We start from the raw sequence: 21233 nt of genomic DNA on the forward strand, positions 1-21233 counted from the left end.
GCCGCTGTGACCCCCTTATGTAATTCAAATCAAGATGAAAAATCAAGTAGATCGCACACAGTTTATTATCAGCAACCGTGTGAGATGTAGTACAAAATATCTTGGAGCACCGTCGGTGTATAGTACGCCTATGGCTTACGCGAGAAGGTGCGTCAACTACAGTCCACAGCCGGCGTCTCGAGCACACTAGCTCGCTCCCCAAATATCATTTCACTATTCAATCATCGCCGGTGAAAGATGGGCACGTGGACCCGCGTCGTGAGGGCAACTTCGGTGGCCCACTCCAGCGAGAGCGCGGCCGCAGCCGCCATGCGCATGCTAACAAGGTGCATGAGCGCGGCCGCAATTTGCGACCGGGCGGCAAAGGCAGCCCAAACGACCATTGTTGCTTCTCAGGTGGTAGCAGCAACATCTGCCTCGGGGATAGCAACTGGCGAGAGAGGCACAATAGCTGTCCGTTCCGCAGCAACGGCCTTAGCCCTGATGGAGGCCGCCCACGACCATCTCGAGGCCGCCCACGCCCAGCTCCTGGCGGTCACCGCACAAACCGAATGAAGCTTCTCCGACAATGGTCGGAAACCCACGGCCGAAGAGCTGGCAATCGCCGAGAGCGTTCGAGCAGCCGTCCGTTCCTCCACCGCATACCTTGCGACGATGGAGCCCGTCCAAGCCCAGATCGCGTCCGCCCACGCCCAGCTCGTGGCGGCCTTTTCCAAAGAGATGGCGGACGCGGATGGCGAGATGCTTGCCGAGTATGGTGCGTTGGATGCCATGGAGCCCCTTCCCCAGGAGACCGTCGGGCGCGAGTTGGACATGGAGGCGGCAGCGGAGATCGACGAGCACCAGCCGTAGTAGTACTCTTTGTTTTGTTTAATTAAGAGTGCCGGTCTTTAATTTGTTAGAGTAATGTTTAGGTCAGCTAGCTCTGTTTAATTGTTGAACTTGCTCGATTAAGAAGTGCGGGTGTGCTGTAGTCTCCTTTGTGTACCCAAATTATGCAATGACGTGGATGACCACTGTAACCATGGAAATTCGAACCAAAACTTTTGATGTTCAAACTCATCACACACGGGTTAAACTATCTGAATCGTTTGTGATGTCCACATATCGTACACAGTTCTGAATAAGGGACTGTGTCTGATGACACTTTGCGTGCCAGTTTTTTGGCTGAAGCGATTCCAAATTTTTGGCTTTCGCGGAAATATCTACCTCCCCGCCCCCTCCCCCTTACCAAAAGCCACATTTCCCCTCTTTCCGCCTTCCTTTCCAAGTTGAAACCTTCACTCCTTGCTTGCAACGCCGTCGCCTCCTCGCCGGCGACCCTCCTTCACGCTGCTCGGCCTCCTCTATCCAGGCAGGTAATCCACACGACCCCATCCTCCTCCTCCTTCCACATCCCACATGCCCCAACCGCCGGCGCGAGCGCGACACCTTCCACCCAAATCACCGACCCCTCCACCAAATAAGCATCGGCCTTAGCCATGGTGCACGCAGTATAGCCAGGACCTCAAGGAGCATTTGGCAGCGGAGAAGCAAATCGCGGCCGCACGCACGGATGAGGTCGCGATGGCTGCCATTCGTGCCGACCCCCAGATCTTGAAGGAGCACCTTGCCAATTGTTAGCTTCGCCGGTTAAGCATGCTCGGTTTACCCGTTGCGTGTGCTGCTCCTGCCTTTCCTTCACAAATTCTAGTGAATCGTGCTATCTAATTTCACCATGCAATCTGTTGCTCTAGTGTATATGTTCTATATGTCGTGCAGTGTGGTGCTCACTTATTAACTGTTTTGTTAATTAGTTATCGTCTTCAGTTAACTGTTTGGTTCAATGCTACAAATGTGATGTTCAATTCTTCAGGCTGCAATTTTGTATTGTCTTCCATGTGAGAAATAAATCAAATTTATCTTTACAAAATTGTGGGTGTATTCTGTTATTGTACACCATGTGAGGAATAAATTGAATTTGGCTGTAGTAAATACATGAGAAACAAATACAATTGCTACAATTGGCTGTAGTCAACTGTTTGGTTAACTCTCCGATCTTCTATTAGGAGTATGTTATATTGTGCAATATGGTGCTCAGTTAATGTCTGGTTCATTTGTTGTGGTGTTTAGTTAACTGCTTGGTTAAATTCTGCAATGCGATGTCCAATTGTCGTGGGTAGAATTTTTTATTGTTGTGCATGTGAGGAATAAATCGAATTTGGCTGCACTTAATACATGAGAAACATATACAAGTGCTATATTTCCTAGTTCTTAATCATGCTTGGTTTGGGTAAATGGGTTTTCCGTGTGGCTTGAATTAATCTGATGAATCTGCAATGTGCTTATTTTTCATCAACATATTTTACTGATAGCATGCGAACCCTTACTTAACCTGATGGCTAACTACCTTATATGTGTTGCAGGCAAACAATGGGAAGCACTTAGGTTTACAATCGAGGTTAGCACGTGCATGGCCCGTTGTCTAATATCACATTATTGTGCAATTGCAGGAACCATTCTAATATTTAGGTTAACAATTTGGTCTTGCACATGTAGGTCCTACTGTCAGGTTTTGACCCACTGTTCGACCCTTTTTGCATATGGGGAAATGAGTTGTCCATGAATATCAATCAAATCAAGAAACCCAGAAAAGATTGTTAGGATAAAGAAATTAGCGACAAAAAACAACAAGATCTTTGTCTGCACAATGAAGAAGACATCAGTTCACTACAAGATGGTACTAACTATTATACCTTGCCTTTTTTATTCCTTTGCCCCATTTCCAATATAGAGAAGATATTTATGCACATCCTTGTTTTCAGGCCTTTCCAAAGCAATTCACTGATGATTACCTCTCAAACCACCTCTATGGTCAGGAGGCGAGGAAGGTTTTCATACAACACCCACGGTTCAATATTGAAGTGTTCTTGAAGAGGACGAAGGACGGACTATCAATCATCCACAGGCACTGGCCTAAAGTTGTAAAGACCTTCAACATGAATGAAGGCTCAAAATTCGCCTTCCACTTCAGCAGTTTTCCAGATGAGATGTATCTGTCTATATACCGTCTATGATGCAAATTTCGAAAGCTTCTACATGTTGCATGTGGAACTTGCTGCTGGTGTAGTTGTGTAATGGGGTAGCTGAGTGCTGAAGCTATTTCATGTTGTACTCTGATGTATTTCAATTATGAAATTCTGCTTCCTTAATATGGAAATGAAATATATTGTGTGCTTAATATGAAATGTCAATTATATTAATAAATGGATTATGAATAATCGGATAATTAGCCTGCTAATGGCGAATTAGCCTGCTAATTGTGTTTTGCTATTGCAAACGGTTGTTGAAAAAATACCGTGGGCGATGACATCAGGCAACGCACACAGTTTCTAGGAATAAACCATGTTGGATCAATGAACAATCACGCACGACTTTCTCTTGAAAACTGTTTGCGTGAGGCCACCTTGCGCAAACATTTACCACATAAAAGCTGTGTGTGATGGATAGCCTTTGTCACACAGTTTCTTCTACGGACCGTGTGTGATACATTCAATAACACAAACGATTTAACGAGGAAAATTGTGTGTGATGTACCTGTGAACGGAAATGTTTTCCTTGGAGCGACTGTGTGGGATGTGCATATGAACGGAAACGTTTAGCGGGGACTGATTGTGTGGGATGTACTTGCGACCGGAAACAATTTCGTCGTATAATTGTATTTTTAGCTCTAATGTACGTATTTCCGTATTTGAGTGCTCGCCGGTCGCACACGACCTCATTTTGCCAAACGTGTGTGCCAGGAGGGCATATCCCCAACGGTTTCTGGGTCATGTGGGAAGGACCCGCCTATCTCCCACACTCACTTGGCGACGGTTCCAAATGCCGTCGCGGAAAGGGGTTAAAAACCGTTTGTTTAGTACCGACGCGCACCAGTGGATGTTCTGCTCCGTGATGGAGGAGGTCATCCACTTGCCTTGAGAGCCGGCCATGGTCGGAGGAGTTGCTGAGGTGAGAAAAGCTTGGAACTTGGGCGCTGAAGCTCGAGGATGGAGAGGCAGAAGAGTTGGATTCTATCCACTTATGTGGACTGCGAATATCATGCGTCCCCCTCCCTCGAGCCTTAAAACTCGCCTGTTCCCAAGGGGTCATGCGAACAACACGGTTAGGTTACCAAAACCCGTATTGATGAGAATCCCGCAATAAGGGGACATGATCTCTGCTTTGACAAGACGTGTCAATGGGAGTTGCGTATTGAAACGCAGGGCGGGAGGCCCAAAAACGGTTTGAAATGATAGCAGAACCAAACGTGACGTTTCGCCGGAAAAAGCTGTCGATGGATATATTTTAAGTTTTATGCTTTTATGGTTGGAAGGTTACCTTGTTATACAGAGCCGGATATAGATCTCTTGTTCGGAGGACTACTTTGGAGTATTCGGAGGAGGAACCTGCCTTGCAATGCCAAAGACAATCTGCGCGCCGGACACATCGTCATTGAAGCCTGGTGCAGGGGCTACTGAGGGAGTCCTGGATTAGGGGGTCCTCGGGCGTCTGGGCTATGTAACATGGGCCGGACTAATGGGCTGCAAAGATACAAGATAGAAGGCTTTCCCCCGTGTCCGGATGGGACTCTCCTTTGCGTGGATGGCAAGCTTGGCGTTCGGACATGAAGATTCCTTTCTCTGTAAACTGACTCTGTACAACCCTAGCGTCCTCCGTGTCTATATAAATCGGATGGTTTAGTCCATAGAGGCAATCATAATCATATAGGCTAGACATCTAGCGTTTAGCCATTACGATCTCGAGGTAGATCAACTCTTGTAACCCCTATACTCATCAAAGTCAATCAAGCAGGAAGTAGGGTATTACCTCCATTAAGAGGGCCTGAACCTGGGTAAACATTGTGTCCCCTGCCTCCGGTTACCCTTGATCCTTAGACACACAGTTCGGGACCCCCTACCCGAGATCTGCCAGTTTTGACACCGACACCCCCCTTTCCTATTCCCACAAGGAGAAGGGGGGAAGGAGGAGGAGAAGAGAAGGAAAGGGGGGGCCCAACCCTAGTCAAGTTCGGTTTGGGCTAGGGGGGACGCGCGCCACTCCCTGTCCTGCCTCCTCTCTTGCACCACTAGGCCCATGAGGCCCAATAACTTCCCCGGGGGGGGGGGGGGGTCCGGTAACCCCTGGTACTCCGAAACTCATCCGAAACGACCCGAACCATTCCGGTGTCTGAATGTAACCTTCCAATATATGAATATTTATGTCTCGACCATTTCGAGACTCCTCGTCATGTCCGTGATCTCATCCGGGACTCCAAACAAACTTCAGTACATCAAATCACATAACTCATAGTACAAATCGTCATCGAACGTTAAGCGTGCGGACCCTACGGGTTCAAGAACTATGTAGACATGACCGAGACACATCTCCGGTCAATAACCAATAGCGGAACCTGGATGCTCATATTAGCTCCCACAGATTCTATGAAGATCTTTATCGGTCAAACCGCATAACAACATACGTTGTTCCCTTTGTCACCGGTATGTTACTTGCCCGAAATTCGATCGTTGGTATCATCATACCTAGTTCAATCTCGTTACCGGCAAGTCTCTTTACTCGTTCCGTAATGCATCATCCCATAACTAACTCATTAGTCACATTGCTTGCAAGGCTTATAGTGATGAGCATTACTGAGAGGGCCCAAAGATACCTCTCCGACAATTGGAGTGACAAATCCTAATCTCAATCTATGCCAACTCAACAAACACCATCGGAGACACCTGTAGAGCATCTTTATAATCACCCAGTTACGTTGTGACGTTTGATAGCACACTAAGTGTTCCTCCGGTATTCGGGAGTTGCATAATCTCATAGCCGTAGGAACATGTATAAGTCATGAAGAAAGCAATAGCAATAAACTAAACGATCATAGTGCTAAGCTAACGCATGGGTCTTGTCCATCACATCATTCTCTAATGATGTGATCCCGTTCATCAAATGACAACACATGTCTATGGCTAGGAAACTTAACCATTTTGATTAATGAGCTAGTCAAGTAGAGGCATACTAGGGACACTCTGTTTGTCTATGTATTCACACATGTACTAGTTTTCGGTTAATAAAATTCTATCATGAATAATAAACATTTATCATGGTATAAGAAAATATAAATAACAACTTTATTATTGCCTCTAGGGCATATTTCCTTCAGTTAATTGCAAAGGTGCTATCCATCCGATTGGATACCATGATCCTGTCATTGGCCTCCTCTGAATGCTTGCTAAATGAGATGACATGGGAGCAAATTTTGCACCACCACGGGCTGATGCAAGGTGACCCTTTGTCACCACTCCTATTCATCCTCGCTATCAAGCCTACACCGGTTGTTGGCCATAGCCGCTGATCAGGGGATATTGAAGCCGTTGCCTGGCAGGTGTGTCAAGATGCGAGAAAGTTTGTACCTAGACGACGCGGTCATCTTCGCCAACCCTATTAGAGAAGAAATCGATGATCTAATTAACATTCTGCAGTGCTTCGGTGATGCCACATGCCTTAGGATCAATCTGAAAAAAATCTTCAGTAGGGGCGATTAGGTGCGACAACATTGATCTCGATGAGGTTCTCCAAAATTTTGGTTGGTAGAAAGATGATTTTCCCATCAAATATTTAGGTTTGCCAATCATGTTGTCTCGGCTGCGAGTGGTCCATATGCAATGCATCTTAGATAGAATTCGAGCACGACTCGTTGGGTGGAAGGGTCAGCTCATGAACGCGGTTGGGCGTATGGTTTTTGTTAGATGTGTGCTCACTGCCATGCCCACCTTTTTCCTGGCGGTACTACATACGCCCAAAAATTCTTCAGGGAAATTGACAAGGCTCGACGCCGCTTCCTCTGGATCGACGACAAGGAGATCACTTGTGGATATTGCAAGGTCAACTCGCAGCAGTTATGCTCGCAAGTGTAACACAGCGTCCTCGACATCCATGACCTACCAAAGTTCAGCCGCATGCTTCCCTTACAATAGCTATGGTTGGCCTGGCGGTAGCCAGTCGCCTTTGGTTTGGTTCTCCACCACCGTGCGGGGATGAAGATCGCACCCTGTTTTCAAAAGCCACGACGATGTCAATTGGCAACCTAGGCACTGCAACTTTTGGGTAGTGTTCGTGATTGACAGTGGGGCGTTGCACTTCACCTTCCCTGCTTTGTACTGTCACTCGAGACAGAAGAACAAGACTGTTGCTGATGCGTTGCACAATTTCACCTGGGTTAGTGATCTCTGTCACAATGACATCGGTGGGATCACCCATGAATTTCTGGCACTATGGAGGATTGCTACAAATTGCGTTCACCATACTGTGCAATCGGATGGCATGCCGCCACATCAGGAGAGTAATCAACAAGCTCCACTTATAGCCTGCAGTTTCCGGCCGCCTCTCACCCCAACTTCAAGTCCCTCTTCCGGAAAGCCTGGGTGTCGGGGAAGACGAAGATTTGGTCCAAGGCTGCTAGAAGAGTGGTTGTGGCGCTCTAACCCCAGGGACCTGGGCCTCTGCATGCAAGACTTCCCAAGCAATGTAATGCATCATTCAGAAACCAACCTCGGACGCACTGCGAAGAGCAACAATATCCATGATCATCCTAATGAACACTTGGGAGATCTAGCAGGAAAAGAACTGCTGCACATTCAGAGAAAAAGTTGGCATGAATTTTGAACTTAGGCGCCCGGCCGGGCCGAAGTATTTTGTACGTACCTTGGGGGATCCGACGTGAGAAATTTCGTTTAGCTACCGAAAGAGGCCTTCGCCCCACTTTATAAATAAAGCAAACCGCCAGATAGCGCACAAACATGGACTAGTTCACACAAACACACCCAAGACACACAACAGGAAGTACAAAAGGTTCTGCTAAGGGCACAACTCAACAAGCCCAAAAGAAAGGAAAAAAAGGCGGGCGCTGGAGCGCGCCGGCGCGCAGGAGACGTCTAGTCAGGCTCTGGGGGTGGTGGCGGTGGCGGCGGCGACAGACGGACGGCCATAGAGCGAAGGTCGGCGATGAAGGCGGAGATGGCGTCCCGATCGTGAGGGCGGCTAAGCGGCCGCCAAAGCTGCAAGTAACCAGACAGTTTGAAAAGAGCGTCAGTAGCCCGCCGAAGAGGAGTACGCTGAATCACAAGCTTGTTGCGAATCGTCCAGAAGGTCCAAGCGATCGCCCCAATCTCAAGCCACCTAATGTGGCGCGAGGACAAGGGGGAGTTATGGAGTTCGGTGAATAGGTGGGAGAAGTTGGTATGGCACCAATTCCCACGCACCACCTCCCTAAAGCAGCTCCAGACAAATTGAGCTGACACACAGGAGAAGTAGATGTGATTCGAGTCTTCGAGGACACCACACAGGAGGCATAAGCCAGAGCCCGGGCCATTGCGTTTGAGGACCTCGACCCCAGACGGGGTCCGACCGTGAATCCATTGCAACATGAAGATCTGAATCTTCAGTGAAAGGCGAATGGACCACACCGCCATAAGTGGGGGGGGGGAGCGGAGGAGGGGGCGATGGCCTGGTATAAGGACTTGGTGGAGAATTGGCGCGAAGGCTCAAGGCGCCATCTTACTTGATCCGGGCCAACGTCCACCCTCGGCTCATGGAGAGCCACACAATCAAGCAAATCCTGCCAGGCGGCGGGATCCGGAGGCCCAAATGGCCTACGGAACACGAGGCGCCCTAAGTCAATAAGGGCCCTCTCAACTGAGATCGTGGGTTCAACAGCGATGGAGAAAAGGTCGGGGAAGCGAGCCGCGAAGGGGGAGTCGCCGGCCCACCGGTCAAACCAGAACATCGTAGCAGCCCCAGATCCAACCGAGATGGAGGTCCTGATGCGGAGGACTGGGAGAAGTTGGACAACCGACTGCAAGAATTGGGAGTCGCCAGAGCGCTGGCAGAAGGCAAGGGGTTGACCACGCAGGTACTTATTCCGGATGATGTCTAACCAGAGGCTACCGTGCCCTTGCGAGATGCGCCAAAGCCAGCGGGATAGGCGAGCAATATTCATGCGTTTAGAGCAGATGATACCGAGGCCACCTTGTTCCCGGGGTTTGCAAATGTCAGGCCAACTGACCATATGGTACTTCTGTTTATTATTGTCGCCAGCCCAGTAGAAGCAGGACTAGACCTTGGCGATTTCATGGTGGAGCGTCTCGTGCAGGCTGTAGAAGCTCATGAGGAATAAGAGGAGACTGGAGAGGGAGGAGTTGATGAGGATCGTCCGAGCCGCCTTCGACAGCCACCTACCCTGCCAAGGCTCGATGCGCGTTTGTAACTTGGCCACAGTCGGACGAAGGTCAGCGACTATGAGCCGAGTGTCACTAATGGGCGTTCCCAGGTAGGTCATGGGGAAGGAGCCCAGGCGGCAGTTGAGCCGGTTGGCAATGAGCAGGGATTCCGTAGGAGAGTAGCCCATTACCATCACATCACTCTTGTCGAAGTTGATCTTGAGGCTAGCCATTTGTTGGAAGCAGAGGAGGAGGAACTTAAGGTTAGAGATGTCCGCATCAGAGCCTTCGACCATGATGATGGTGTCATCGGCGTACTAGAGGAGGGAGATCCCGGATCCGCCGGCCAGGTGGGGGGTGATCCCACGAATATGGCCCGTGGCCTTAGCCTTATCCAGAATGGTGGCAAGCGCATCCACCACCATATTGAACAAGAATGGGGAGAAGGGGTCACCTTGCCTAACCCCATAGGATGTGGGGAAGTAAGGGCCAATCTCTCCATTGATGTTCACAGCAGTGCGACCGCAGGAGACCATCTGCATCACTCTAGAGACCCACGGTTGTCAAAACCTTTCCGGAGCAGAACTTCCCGAAGGAAGGGCCAACTGACCGTGTTGTAGGCTTTATGAAAATCGATCTTCAGAAACACCGCCTTGAGGTGCTTAGAGCGAACCTCATGGAGGACTTCGTGAAGAACTAGCACCCCATCTAGGATATACCGGCCTTGGATAAAGGCGGACTGGTTGGGGTGAGTAATGCGGTCCGGTAGCAGGGTCACCCTATTGGCGAACCCTTTCGCCAGAATTCGAAAAATCACGTTGATGACCGTGATCTGGCGGAACTGGCGAATGTCGGAAGCCCCAGGGACATTGGGGATGAGCGAGATGATCCCATAGTTGAGGCGTCCGAGGTCGATGGACCCAACATAGAACTCGTCGAAGATGGCCATGATCTCAGGTTTAATCACATTCCAGAAGGTCTGGAAGAATTTGACCAGAAGGCCATCAGGTCCCGGCGCCGAGGTAGGGTTCATGCCTTTAATGGCGGCCCAAACCTCACTCTCGGAGAAGGTGGCCGTGAGGGCCGCGTTGTCAGCGACGGAGACCAGCTGGGGGCCGGTCCAGCAATCGAGAGCCAAAGAGAGGCCGCTCCTAGGAGCAGCGGGGAACAAGGCCCTATAAAACCCATCAACATGGGCCCGGATGTCACGGGGGGGGGGGGACTGGAGGAGAGTTGGACCATCCCAGAGGAGGGGGATGGTGTTGCGTCTACGATGGCCATTCACAATGGCCTGAAAGTATGCCGTGTTCGCATCGCCCTTGAACACCCATTTCTGAGCACCACGAAGGCGCCAATAAGCCTCCTCATCGGAGTAGATGACGGAGAGTTGGTCTTCCAAGTCGTACCGGGACAGCCACTCGTCAGGAGAGAGGCCGGTCGCGTTGGCACACATGTCTCATGCCTGGATGGTAGACAGGAGAGCCTGCTTGCGCTCGCGGAGGTCATGCCCCAGGTTGGCACCCCAACCCTTCATGAACTGTCGGCCCCGCTTGGCACAGAAGTGCCATGAGTCTATGGCCTCGGGGGGACGGGGATGAGGGTGGGCTCGAGCCTCCACCCAGCGTGCAACGATCGCCTCCACGAATCCAGTCTGGGACAGCCAGAAAGTCTCAAACCAGAACCGGGGGGATCAGTGGCCGCTCGTCGGTGGAGGACAGGAGGAGGGGGACGTGATCAGAGCCAATCCGGGTGATGGCCCGGAGGGAAGCAAGGGAGCAGCGGAGGTCCCATTCCGGGGAAACTAGGACCCGGTCCAGGACGGACTGGGTCGGGGAGGCCTGGCGATTGGTCCAGGTAAATCTGGCACCAATCCTATCAATCTCGCGGAGACCGAGGTTAGCAATGCAGTCATTAAACCTCTGCATCCGCGCCAAGTTAACGTTCGAGTTGCTCTTGTCCTCTACGAACCAGAGTAGGTTAAAGTCACCGCCAACCACCACCGGAAGCGAAGCCGCCGAGACCTTCCGGTGGAGCTCCTCAAGGAAGGAGGCGGACCTACTGTGGTCAGCAGGGCCGTAGACGATGATGACCTCCCACTTGAAGTTAAGCGCCCGCTCAAAGAGTTCCATGCTAACAAAGAACTGGCCTCGATCCATGCTACCCACCTCGAAGGTGGCATCCTTCACACCTAAAAGGATGGCACCCGAATGGCCAGTGCTCCCACTAGAAGGGAGCCAATGCCAAGCAAAGAGATCGGAGCTCAGACGATCGAGCTCCGGGAGAGATAACTCCGTGCGCATGGTTTCTTGGATGGCGACAATGTCAATGTGTTCGCCGCGAATGTATTCGATGAGTTGGCGGCGGCAGCCATCATGGCCGAAGCCGCGGATGTTCCAGAAGAGGGCACGCATTAAGAGGCCATTGGGGGGCTGCTTGACCCCAGGACGCGAAACGCGCTTTGAGCGTGGAGGGCGGCGGTGCGAGAACGTGTGCGCCACGGAGGTCGGAAGTAGCAAGCGGAAGGAGGCCACCGACACGCTACGGCTGTGCCGGGATGGCGTCCTCCGAGGGGGCCGGAGGGGCGGGAGGGGTGAGCATAGCCGCACGGGCCTCCGCAAGTCTACCGTCAAGAATCTCACGGGCCCGAATGGCCTCTATCTGGACTAAGGGGGGAGCAACCCCCCTGAAGATGATCGCGGAATCCGTAGCCACCTTCACTAGGTGGCCAAGCGGAACTGACTCGAGCGCAGAAAAGAAGCAACTAGCAGTAGAGGAGGGGACGGCATGAGTTCCTGGCTCCAGATTCCGGGCAGCAGCCCGGAGCTCAGCCCCTGCGGGGATGGGTAGAGCGGGGCTACCATCCGGGCGGGCCGCATCGAGCCGAGCACTGCGGCGGGAGGTCGTCACCGGGGAGGAGGTCGACCGACCACGCCGAGAGTAGGCCGCGGAGCGCGGGGGGGGGGGGGGGGGGGAGGGGGAGCAGCCACCGGGTTGGTCACACACGCCTCCCCGCACGCCTCCAGGCCCAACCTGTCGATCGGCAGGGACTCCAGAGTGGAGCATCCCAGGAGGAGCGGAGCGGGTGGAGCAGCGGTCGGAGAAGTCGTCGCAGCAGGGGGTGCAGGGGGCAGGGGGCGGCCGGCTCAGGTGGGGTCGAGCACACCACCCCAACGGGAACCACGTCCAGGGCGGATGGAGGGGGCACAGGTGAGACCTCCGTCGGGGTGAGGATCGGAGCCGGGTCCGCCATGACCACGGGTCCCGCTAAGGGCGAGGAGGGCGGGGGGGGGGGGGGCGGAGAGACCGACAGAGGAGATGGAGCAGCCGGCTCGGTGGTAGCGAGGGTTTGCGGAGAGGCGACCGGGGAGCGTGGGGAGGAGGCGGGGAAGACAAGCAAGCCGGCACTAGACGTGTCGCTCTCGTCCGAGAGACCGGCCGGAGAGTCCACCGGCGCCCCTGGAGCCGAGCCCGACCTGCCGCCCCCCTGACCCGTGGACGGAGCGCGAGGGTCAGGAGAGGGGGACCGGGAGTAGCTGTCCTCCGAGGCCTCCTCGTCGTCCGAGCGGGCGGCATGACGGTGGTGGCGTCCACGGTAGTCACCACCAGCTCCACCCCCAGGAGGACCGTCGTCAGAGAAACGAGGGCGGCCCACGTGGTTAGGGGGCTCAAGAGCGATCCGCAGGTCGAAGCCCTGGTCATTGAAGAAGACCCAGACGGTAGCACGAAGCCTCGAGGAGTCCAGGCACTTGACCTTGACCCGGACCTCCTCCTCCTTGCGAAGGGAGAGCTCATCCACCACGACCACCTTGCCGAGGATCCGAGACATCTGGCGAATGACCCGCTCGGACCTCGCAATGTCGGGGAGGCCGGCGATGGGAATCCAGGCCGTGTCCAGCACCTCCACCGCCTTGGGGTCGAGAATCGGCTCAGAGATGTCGACGACGATCTTGTTGAGGGCGAGAGTGATCTGATCGCTGCGAGTCGCGTATCCGTGGCTGAGGGCGTCAGGGAAGATCACAGAGAACACCATCCCGGAAGTCGGGGTGACCTGCCAGTCCCACTGACGGCGGTACAGGTTGTTAAGCTCGGCCTCGATCATCTCGGGCGAAGCCACACCGTCCACCACCGTCACGATGGCCTGGAGGTCGGGGAGCGAGGTCGGGGAGCTCAATATGGAAGACGCCCAACCCCTCAATCCCGTGCCCATACATCCGGAGCTCGTCGGTCAAGGGCCTATCGGGGCAGAGCAGAGCGGGGTGGTCCGGGTCCATGTAGATGTAGCAGCAGGGCGGGTTGGAGCAGTTGACTTGACCATGGCTGCCCTCCCCACAGTTGAAGTAGGGAGGCGAAGGGAGGCCGAAGACGGGGCCTGACGCCGAGGCGGAGACCGCGGCCGCGACGACCAGGGTAGCCGGAGGTCGAGCTTGGCGACGCTTCTTCTTGCGGCTCGCCCCTTGGCGGCCACGGTTGGGACCGGCCCCGGCCACGGAGCCCGATTGGGGGGCGGATACCGCGGTGTGAGGAGGCATGTATTTGCGTGGAGGCGCGACCGCCGGAGGGGCCAACTGGCGAGGAGGGGAGGAGCAGGGGTGGGCGGGTAGGAGAGGGGCTACGACCCCGGCGACGCGCGAGTGACGGAGAGCGGCGTCGGCGACCGCCAGTCGCCGGCAGCGGGCAGGGCGGGGGGGGGGGGGGAGCGGGAAGGCCCGCGGCGGTCAGAGCGGCCCGGGGAGCGCCGGTCCTCCCGACGCGCCTCCCGGTCACGCAGCTCGCGCCGGAGGTCATCCTCACGACGGAGCGCATCGGGGGAGGGGCGCGGAGGGTCCCGACGGTCTTCATACCGGCGCTTGCGGCGAGCCTTGCCGTCCTCCCACTCCCTAGGCATGGCCGGAGAGGGGGGAGAAGGAGGAAGGTCGGCCAGAGGAGGTGAGGAGGTGATGAGCGGGGGCGTCGGTGAGGACGGGCTGGGAGACGAGGGGAGAGCGGCGGCTGAGGGGGAGACGACTGCACAGGGAGGCCACAGGGGGGCCAAATCCCCCGTGCCCGCGGAGAGGGCCTAGGGCACGCGGGGAGGCCCGTAGCGAGAGTGCGGCCCATCCGGTCTGGCCCAGCAGTGCGGGGAGCTGGGAGCGGGGGGGGGGGGGGAGGGACAGGCCACGGTCCGCCCGAGCCGGCCCAGTTGTGGGCCGAGCGGGGGGGGGGGGGGGGGGGGGGGGAAGCCGGGCCGCGGCCCAGGATGCCCCGGCCCGCCAGCGCGGAGGCACGCTATCCGGGGAAGGCGGGGACGGGCAGGGTTTCCCCACGCCGAGCCGTCGGCGCCGCCGCCAACGCCGGAGCGGAGACGCGACGCGCAACCGGCCAGAGCAGTCAGGGGGAGGAGGAAGGCCGGAACCGGTGGTTGGAGGAGCCGAAAGCTGCGATGAGGGGGTGAAACGGAGATTGTCGGAGGACGGGCGTCGGGGAGCCGCCGCCGAGGATGGTTGGGGTCCGACAGGGCTAGGGGAGGAGGACGGGCAGGGAGAGCACGGCCCGCCAGGTCGAACGGGCAGCGCCCAGGTCAGACCGGCCGGCAACACCCCAAGAGCGGCGGCAACGTGTCCGCCCCCTCCGCAAAGCCGAGCCTTGGGCCCTCGCCGCACGAGACAGGCTCGTCGGGCGGATCTGCGTCGCTGGCCGCGGGTCAGAGGCACCAGCGCTCCCGCGGGAGGCCGGGCCGGTAACCACACGTGGCGGGGCAGCAAGATCAAGGGCACGAGAGGGGGGGGGGACGAGCCGGGCCGGTCACCGGGGGGTGACTCCACCTCGTCGTCCAGCAGGTCGGACCATCGAACTCGGGACGGCGCGGGGATGACGGGCGGAGGAGGCGTCTCCACCGGCGGGAAGAGGGCCAGCACGGGCGGAAGCAGGCGGCGGAGGGGCGGCCGGGGACGGGGCGGCGGCGGGGGGCGCCGGAGACGAGGGGGCGCGCGGCGCCGCCGAGTCGACCGAGTCGCCAGAGCTACCCTCCATCTTCACTGATCAATGTTTCAATCCGGCTGGCCTAATTTCTTCCGTCTAGCTAGAGCCCATGGCTATTTTTATTTCTCCTTTTCTCTGTCATTCATGCGATCTCTTGATCAAACTTGTTACCGCTCACTTTTGCTAAATCATTGAAGCCAAGCAACATGCTGGATGTTTTTTTTAAAGACAATACAATGGCGGCTCTTTTTCCTTACAAACAAGCCAAGTTGGAAACAATGATTGTATTATGCCTAACGTACTGTACAGCGTACCGTACACCTTTGATAATTGTTAGCCTACTAGTCTCGTAAGTATAAACCTCAATGTCGTTGGGCCTACAGAGCAGCTGGGTCAATTATAGTGGCAAGTGGGGCTGTGATCTCTGTACAGGTGGGCCTTGTTGCTGCATGTGATACACTTCATCCCCAATTACTACTATACCATATACTTGGATGCTTAATTGCGGGTTCCTTTGCAGCTAAACATGGCAAAGTTTCCCACCGATGATACCTGTTATGAATCATATGCGAAAGAGTATCTGGAAAGATGGCACAAACTAAATATTAGCAGCTGTATTACTGATTTGTGTGGTTCTTGTAGAGAGCCACCATTTTATTTTATTTTTTTGCCCCTCCAATTATAATCTAGAAAAACAATTGAACAAAAATCATGTAAGATTCAAGCAAACAAGATTTTTTTTTTCTGTAGGACGAGTACATGATTTCAAAGTATTATATATTATACTAAGTGAACTTTGTAGCTGTGCACTATGAAGGTATTACCATGCAATATATTTTCAGTTAATAATCATAATAGATTATTTGTCAGTCCTTAGAACCCCAAACTCATAAATTAAAAAGACGCATGTAAATAAAAAAAGTTCCATGTGAAATGAAAGTTCGTCAGGATTGAACACAACCACGTGCTATTATGTACCAGCATCAATCATGGTCATATGCTGGCCACATGCAGATCTAGAAAGAAAACTCAAAACCCCTAAAAAAAACTCAAAACCATTCGGCTGCACAAGACTAAAACGCACATTTATGCCACAGATCATGTCCTGAATATGCAGTCTGCCACAGAAGAGTTAAACCATTTGAACCTCCGTTTCTAAGTAAGTGATGTTCAACATAGTAATAAACAAGCAAGCGCATAATGTCCAAATAAGATCATTTCCTCGGGAATTAAGACCCCAGGGGACCTTGGACGTCTGCTCTGAATTTCCACGGAGTAGTAGTAGATCTTGTGCACATGGGTACCCGAGGTACATCAGTTAACGATTCAGAAATAAGGTGGTCGCCGTCTACAGAGGAAAATAAGGTAGAGAATGTGCACAGTAGGTGAGCCATTAATTTTGTCTTTGCTCCACAAGCTTGAACCAATCAACGGTATTTAGCCAAATCAGAGTATACTTTTAAGAATTAAGATGTTAATAAGAGCTAGAACCAACCGGTAAGGTGGGCCCGGAGCCACTGCCGTCCAGCGACACTTTCTTCATCTCGACGCGTGCTTGAGAGAACTGCGGCTTCTTCTTCGCAGGTGTGGGCTCAGCAAGCCCGGGCTCATCTTGGTCGGCGGGGTACGCGGTGGCGGCGGCCTTGTAGGCGTGTTCGATGGTGCGCATCGCGTCCTTCTCATCGCAATGGATGGTGATGGTCCCACTGCAGTCCGGAAGCTTGACGGTGTTGTAGGCGTGGTGAGTTACTTCCATGAACTTGGGCGAGCGCGGGGTAGCCCAAGGTGGCATTGTAGGGATGGCCGATGTGCGCCATGTCGAAGTCGATGAGCTCGATGTGGTAGTTCTTGCGGGAGCCGAAGGTGATGGGAAGGCGCACTTGCCCCAGAGATAAAGTGGAGCCGTCGGCCCGAGAAGGGCCTTGTCGGCATCAGGCGCTTGTAGGGCACCTGGAGTTGTTCGAAGGTCTCCATAGAGAGCACAATGAGGCATGCGCCGCCGTCGATGAGCGTCTTGGTGATAGCAACGTTGTTGATGGTGGGCGTTCACAGCAAGGGGATGGTGCGCACCGACTTTGTAGACTTGGGGTGGTCAGCGATGTCGAAGGAGATTGGGTACTACGACCACTTGAGGGGCCTGGAGGCCTCTACCCCCGGGAAGGCCGCGTTCATCTCATGAGAAAACTGCTTGAAGTGGTGGTTGGACTGGGGAGCCTGGGTTCCGCCGAGGATGCAGGCCACCCTGCAAGGCTCCTAATAGTCCCCAGCTTCCTCATCAGGGAGGATATCGCTGTTCCTGCCGGGGCGCGGCAGGGTGGCGTTGGCCTGCTGAGGGTTAGCCTACTGAGGCTGGTTCTGCCAGGCTTGCCGGTAGTTGTTGTTGTCGTTACGATCTCTCCAGGGGCCACCGCTGTGGTTGCCGCTGCGGCCCGAGCCGCACTCGTTGTGGTCGCTGCGCCTCTCTTGCCAGCCGTCACGAAGCAGCTTGAGCTCGTGGCAGTCTTCGGTGTAGTGGGAATGCATGTTGTGGTAGGCGCAGAAGGGTCGACCATCCTTCTAGGCTTCGTCACGGTTGTGGCCGTGCTTCTGCTCCGGCTCTGCCAAAATGGCAGGGCCCCTGTGCTTGGCATCCTTGACCTTGGACTTGGCGACGTCAGGCTCCACATCAGGATCGTTGTGGGGAAAGAGGCAGCCCTCTTTAGCATTGGCGCACTTGTCGGCGAGGTCGAACAACTCAACCACGGAGTCTAGCTCATCATTGATGGAGAGCTTCTCGCTCCATGCGATGACGGGGGCGGCAGAGGGCGGGAAGGTACCGGGGCATCTCCGGCGGCATTGAGGTCGGTGATGCGTGCGAGCCAGGCACGTACCCGACCTCGATGGGGCGGTAGCGCAGCAGCTCCTGCACCATGAGCACCACGGCCTGCAGAGCTGGTAGGTAGCGGCGGGCGAGCGAAGACGTGGTGGCGGTGTGGGCCGGCGGCTGCAGGTGCGGCTGCACAGACAAGTGGGCGGAGGAAGCCTCCACCTCCCTTGTCGCACCCTCGGTGGCCGCACGAGCTCGGCGACGATGGTTGTCGTTGACGATGGGTTCCGTTTGGACTCGAGTGGCCCTGCGCAGGGCGCACTAGCATCGCGCGTCGGCCATGTTGATGTTGAGGCTGAAGGCGCCAAACCACGCTCCCTACCTGGCACGCCAAATGTCGGGGGATTGATTCTAGGCTCAGGAAATCCTCCCAAAAACCCTGCTTCGAGCTCTGGGGGCCTGATTCACTACCTGGAGGCTTGACGGGACTTGGGCATGGCTACGAGCTAGCAAAGCACGACAAGAACACACAAGGCATGACAGGGACACAACGAGCTACCCAGGTTCTGGCCACCGTGCGGTGTAAAACCCTACTCCTGCTTGGTGAGATTGCTTGGGGAGATATTGCTCTAGAGCTACAAGGTAGATGAGAGCTTCAGGGGTCAATTACGTGACCCCCATCTATGCTGGTAGCATTGCCCCTTTTATAGGTGCCCTGGTCCTCTTCCCCCAAAAATATTGGCAGGAAGGGCTACCACATGGTGGCAATTCGAAGGAGGACAGGCACCCAGGCTTATCTTGACAAAAGTAGTCTTCGTCTACTAAAGATGTTATCCATGACATGCTGGAGGGCTCCACGATGACATCCGGCCTAGCGCGCCTCATCGTCTTGGTATTCTTTCACCAAAGCGGAAAGCTTTGGGACTTGCTTTGGAAGAAGGCAGGCGCTGCTGCTCTCTTATCACCAAAGAGGAAACCTGGCCTGGCCGCACCTGGCTGGCACGATCTTTGCTGTCCTGACCTGCTGTAGGCGCGTCACCCACGTGATAGGCACGTGACCCGTGCTATGCCCCCCCCCCCGAGCGGGAGGCCTCGCGAGGCCGCCTGCTGTTGGTCGTGGTCTTCGGTGGGTTGGGCTGCCTCTTAAGGCCTTCTGCATGTGTCGCTTCTTGGGCCATAGGTAGGTGGCCCATGGTACCCTAGTTTCCAGTGGGCTGACAGAATCACACCATCTCCTTTGGGCTTACCTACCACCTAGATTATATCCCAAACCGAGAGAATAATGCGCTCGTCGTCGACCCATCATTGGAGGCTGCTAGTTATCAAAGGTGCTCATGGACGGTGGATCCGGCCTCAACATCATCTAGGCCACCACGATGTAGAAATTGGGCCTGCCCATGACCATCCTATGACCTTCGCCAGCACACTTCCATAGCATAGTACCTAGAAATAAGGCCGAACCACTCGCCAGATCATGTTGGAGGTCATCTTTGGCACCGAGGAGACTTCCGCATAGAGGAATCATGTTTTGAGGTGGTACCGTTCAAAGGTGGATACAATTCCTTGTTAGGATGGCCAGCGTTCGTCAAGTTCATGGCCATCTCCTGCTATGCCTACATGAAGCTTAAAATGCCTGGTCCAAACAGCGTCATCACTATCTCTAGCGACACCAAAAACACGCATGAAGCAGAGGTCGCCCACCTAGAGCATGCAGAAGCTGAGCTCCGAGAAGAACAACAGGAGTGCACTGAGGTTTCCTCAAAAGAAATCAAGAAACAGAGAAATGGCGGCCCAACGCCAGCCGCCCAAGAACCACCAGCTGATTCATCTTGTTCCAAATGGCATGAAGGAGGAGCGCATGGCTGAGAGGCCCGAAGCATGCAAAATCAGGAGTCATGAGCCACCACACACAACATCAAGAACATGCTACGTCGATTTTCCTCTCTCTTTTACATTTAGTTTATTAGTTTTGTTTTACGAACGAACTATCGATAATAAATCAGTGTTTCTCTTACCCTCTGGCTTGTTATACAAAGCATTGATGTGATGGCGCTATAAGTGCACCTTAGCACCTTAATCAAATCAAACTTTCCATCCATGATCCAAGGTAACATGAATCACCTCGTATTGACCTCGCCGTGTTAAAGTTTGAGGAGAGTCGAAGAGATCCTCCTATAAGACGGGTTCGAGGGCTACATCATTTGTCGTACCGTCCCAGCCCCCATAGGAGCATTGTATCCGACGACTACTCAACCTTACTTGCGGGCTGCATCAAAGTACACCCACGTCTGGGCCATCCTAGCAAGGAGATCTCCCGTGTTGACAAGGCTTACTGCCACCCATTCTCTTTCGCCATGAGTTTGCAATGCCTAATACTAACCAGCTGAGAATCCTACCCGAGCCCAGAGGCTTGTAGAGATTCACGATTGCTGGCCTCCAACAAGGTGACGGTGTCCCAGATTAGGGGGTACTAACCTAGTCGGCACATGGTCCTCGGGCTGGGCCGGTGGGCCCTCACTCTCGTCAAGATGGACTCCGGAAGCTACACGACTGTTCAAGACCTCATCTATCAAAGACTTGGCGTAGGCTCCAAGACATCTTCTACCGCCTCCATGTGATGCCCCGGATACCGACCATGTAACCCTAGATGCCCTACCTAGCATGTATATAAGCCAAGGGGTTTAGCCTATAGAGGGTGCCGAATCACAATTACATTCACCCAGCCCTAGAGGTAGAACACAACTTAAGAACTTGAGGTAGATCAACTCTGTACTTGATACATCTCCATCAATATAAACAAGAGTAGGACGTAGGGTTTTACCTCCGTCGAGAGGGCATGAACCTGGGTAAACATCGTCTCCCTGTTCCTCTTACCATCAATCCGAGATCCACAGCTCGGGACCACCTACCCCGAGGTCTACCGGATTTCACTCCGACACTGGTACTTTCACTGAGAGTTCTAGTCTAAGGATCAACGAAGGATCGATGGGTTCGTCGATCAACGACTCCAACCTCCAAGGCACGGTTCCCATGCTCAAAAACCCCATCGTGGAATCACGCTCTCCCCTTCGCGAGCAAGAGGTGATCCATGACCTCTTTTTTACGCCGGCCGAACACTCCGTAGAACCCGAAGGGCTGAGGTACTTCCTAGAAAGTGACTGTGACGACAGCCTTCCAGAAACGGCCTGCGTGTCTGATCTTCAAATCAGCACGGCCGATCCGGT

At 54.2% G+C, this 21233-nt stretch overlaps 2 protein-coding genes across 2 annotated transcripts; both read right to left on the reverse strand.

Moving 5' to 3' along the window:
• Positions 1–9139: 9139 nt before the first annotated feature.
• Positions 9140–9541, reverse strand: LOC141022613 (uncharacterized). Its single transcript, XM_073498878.1, has one exon. The coding sequence runs from the start codon at positions 9539–9541 to the stop codon at positions 9140–9142; it is 402 nt and encodes a 133-aa protein (XP_073354979.1).
• Positions 9542–10915: 1374 nt separating this feature from the next.
• LOC141022614 (uncharacterized) lies at positions 10916–11656 on the reverse strand. Its single transcript, XM_073498879.1, has one exon. It carries the CDS (start codon positions 11654–11656, stop codon positions 10916–10918), a length of 741 nt encoding a protein of 246 aa, XP_073354980.1.
• Positions 11657–21233: the final 9577 nt, after the last annotated feature.

This window comes from Aegilops tauschii, chromosome 5 (genome assembly GCF_002575655.3).
Source record: "Aegilops tauschii subsp. strangulata cultivar AL8/78 chromosome 5, Aet v6.0, whole genome shotgun sequence".
NCBI classification, from domain to species: Eukaryota; Viridiplantae; Streptophyta; class Magnoliopsida; order Poales; family Poaceae; genus Aegilops; species Aegilops tauschii.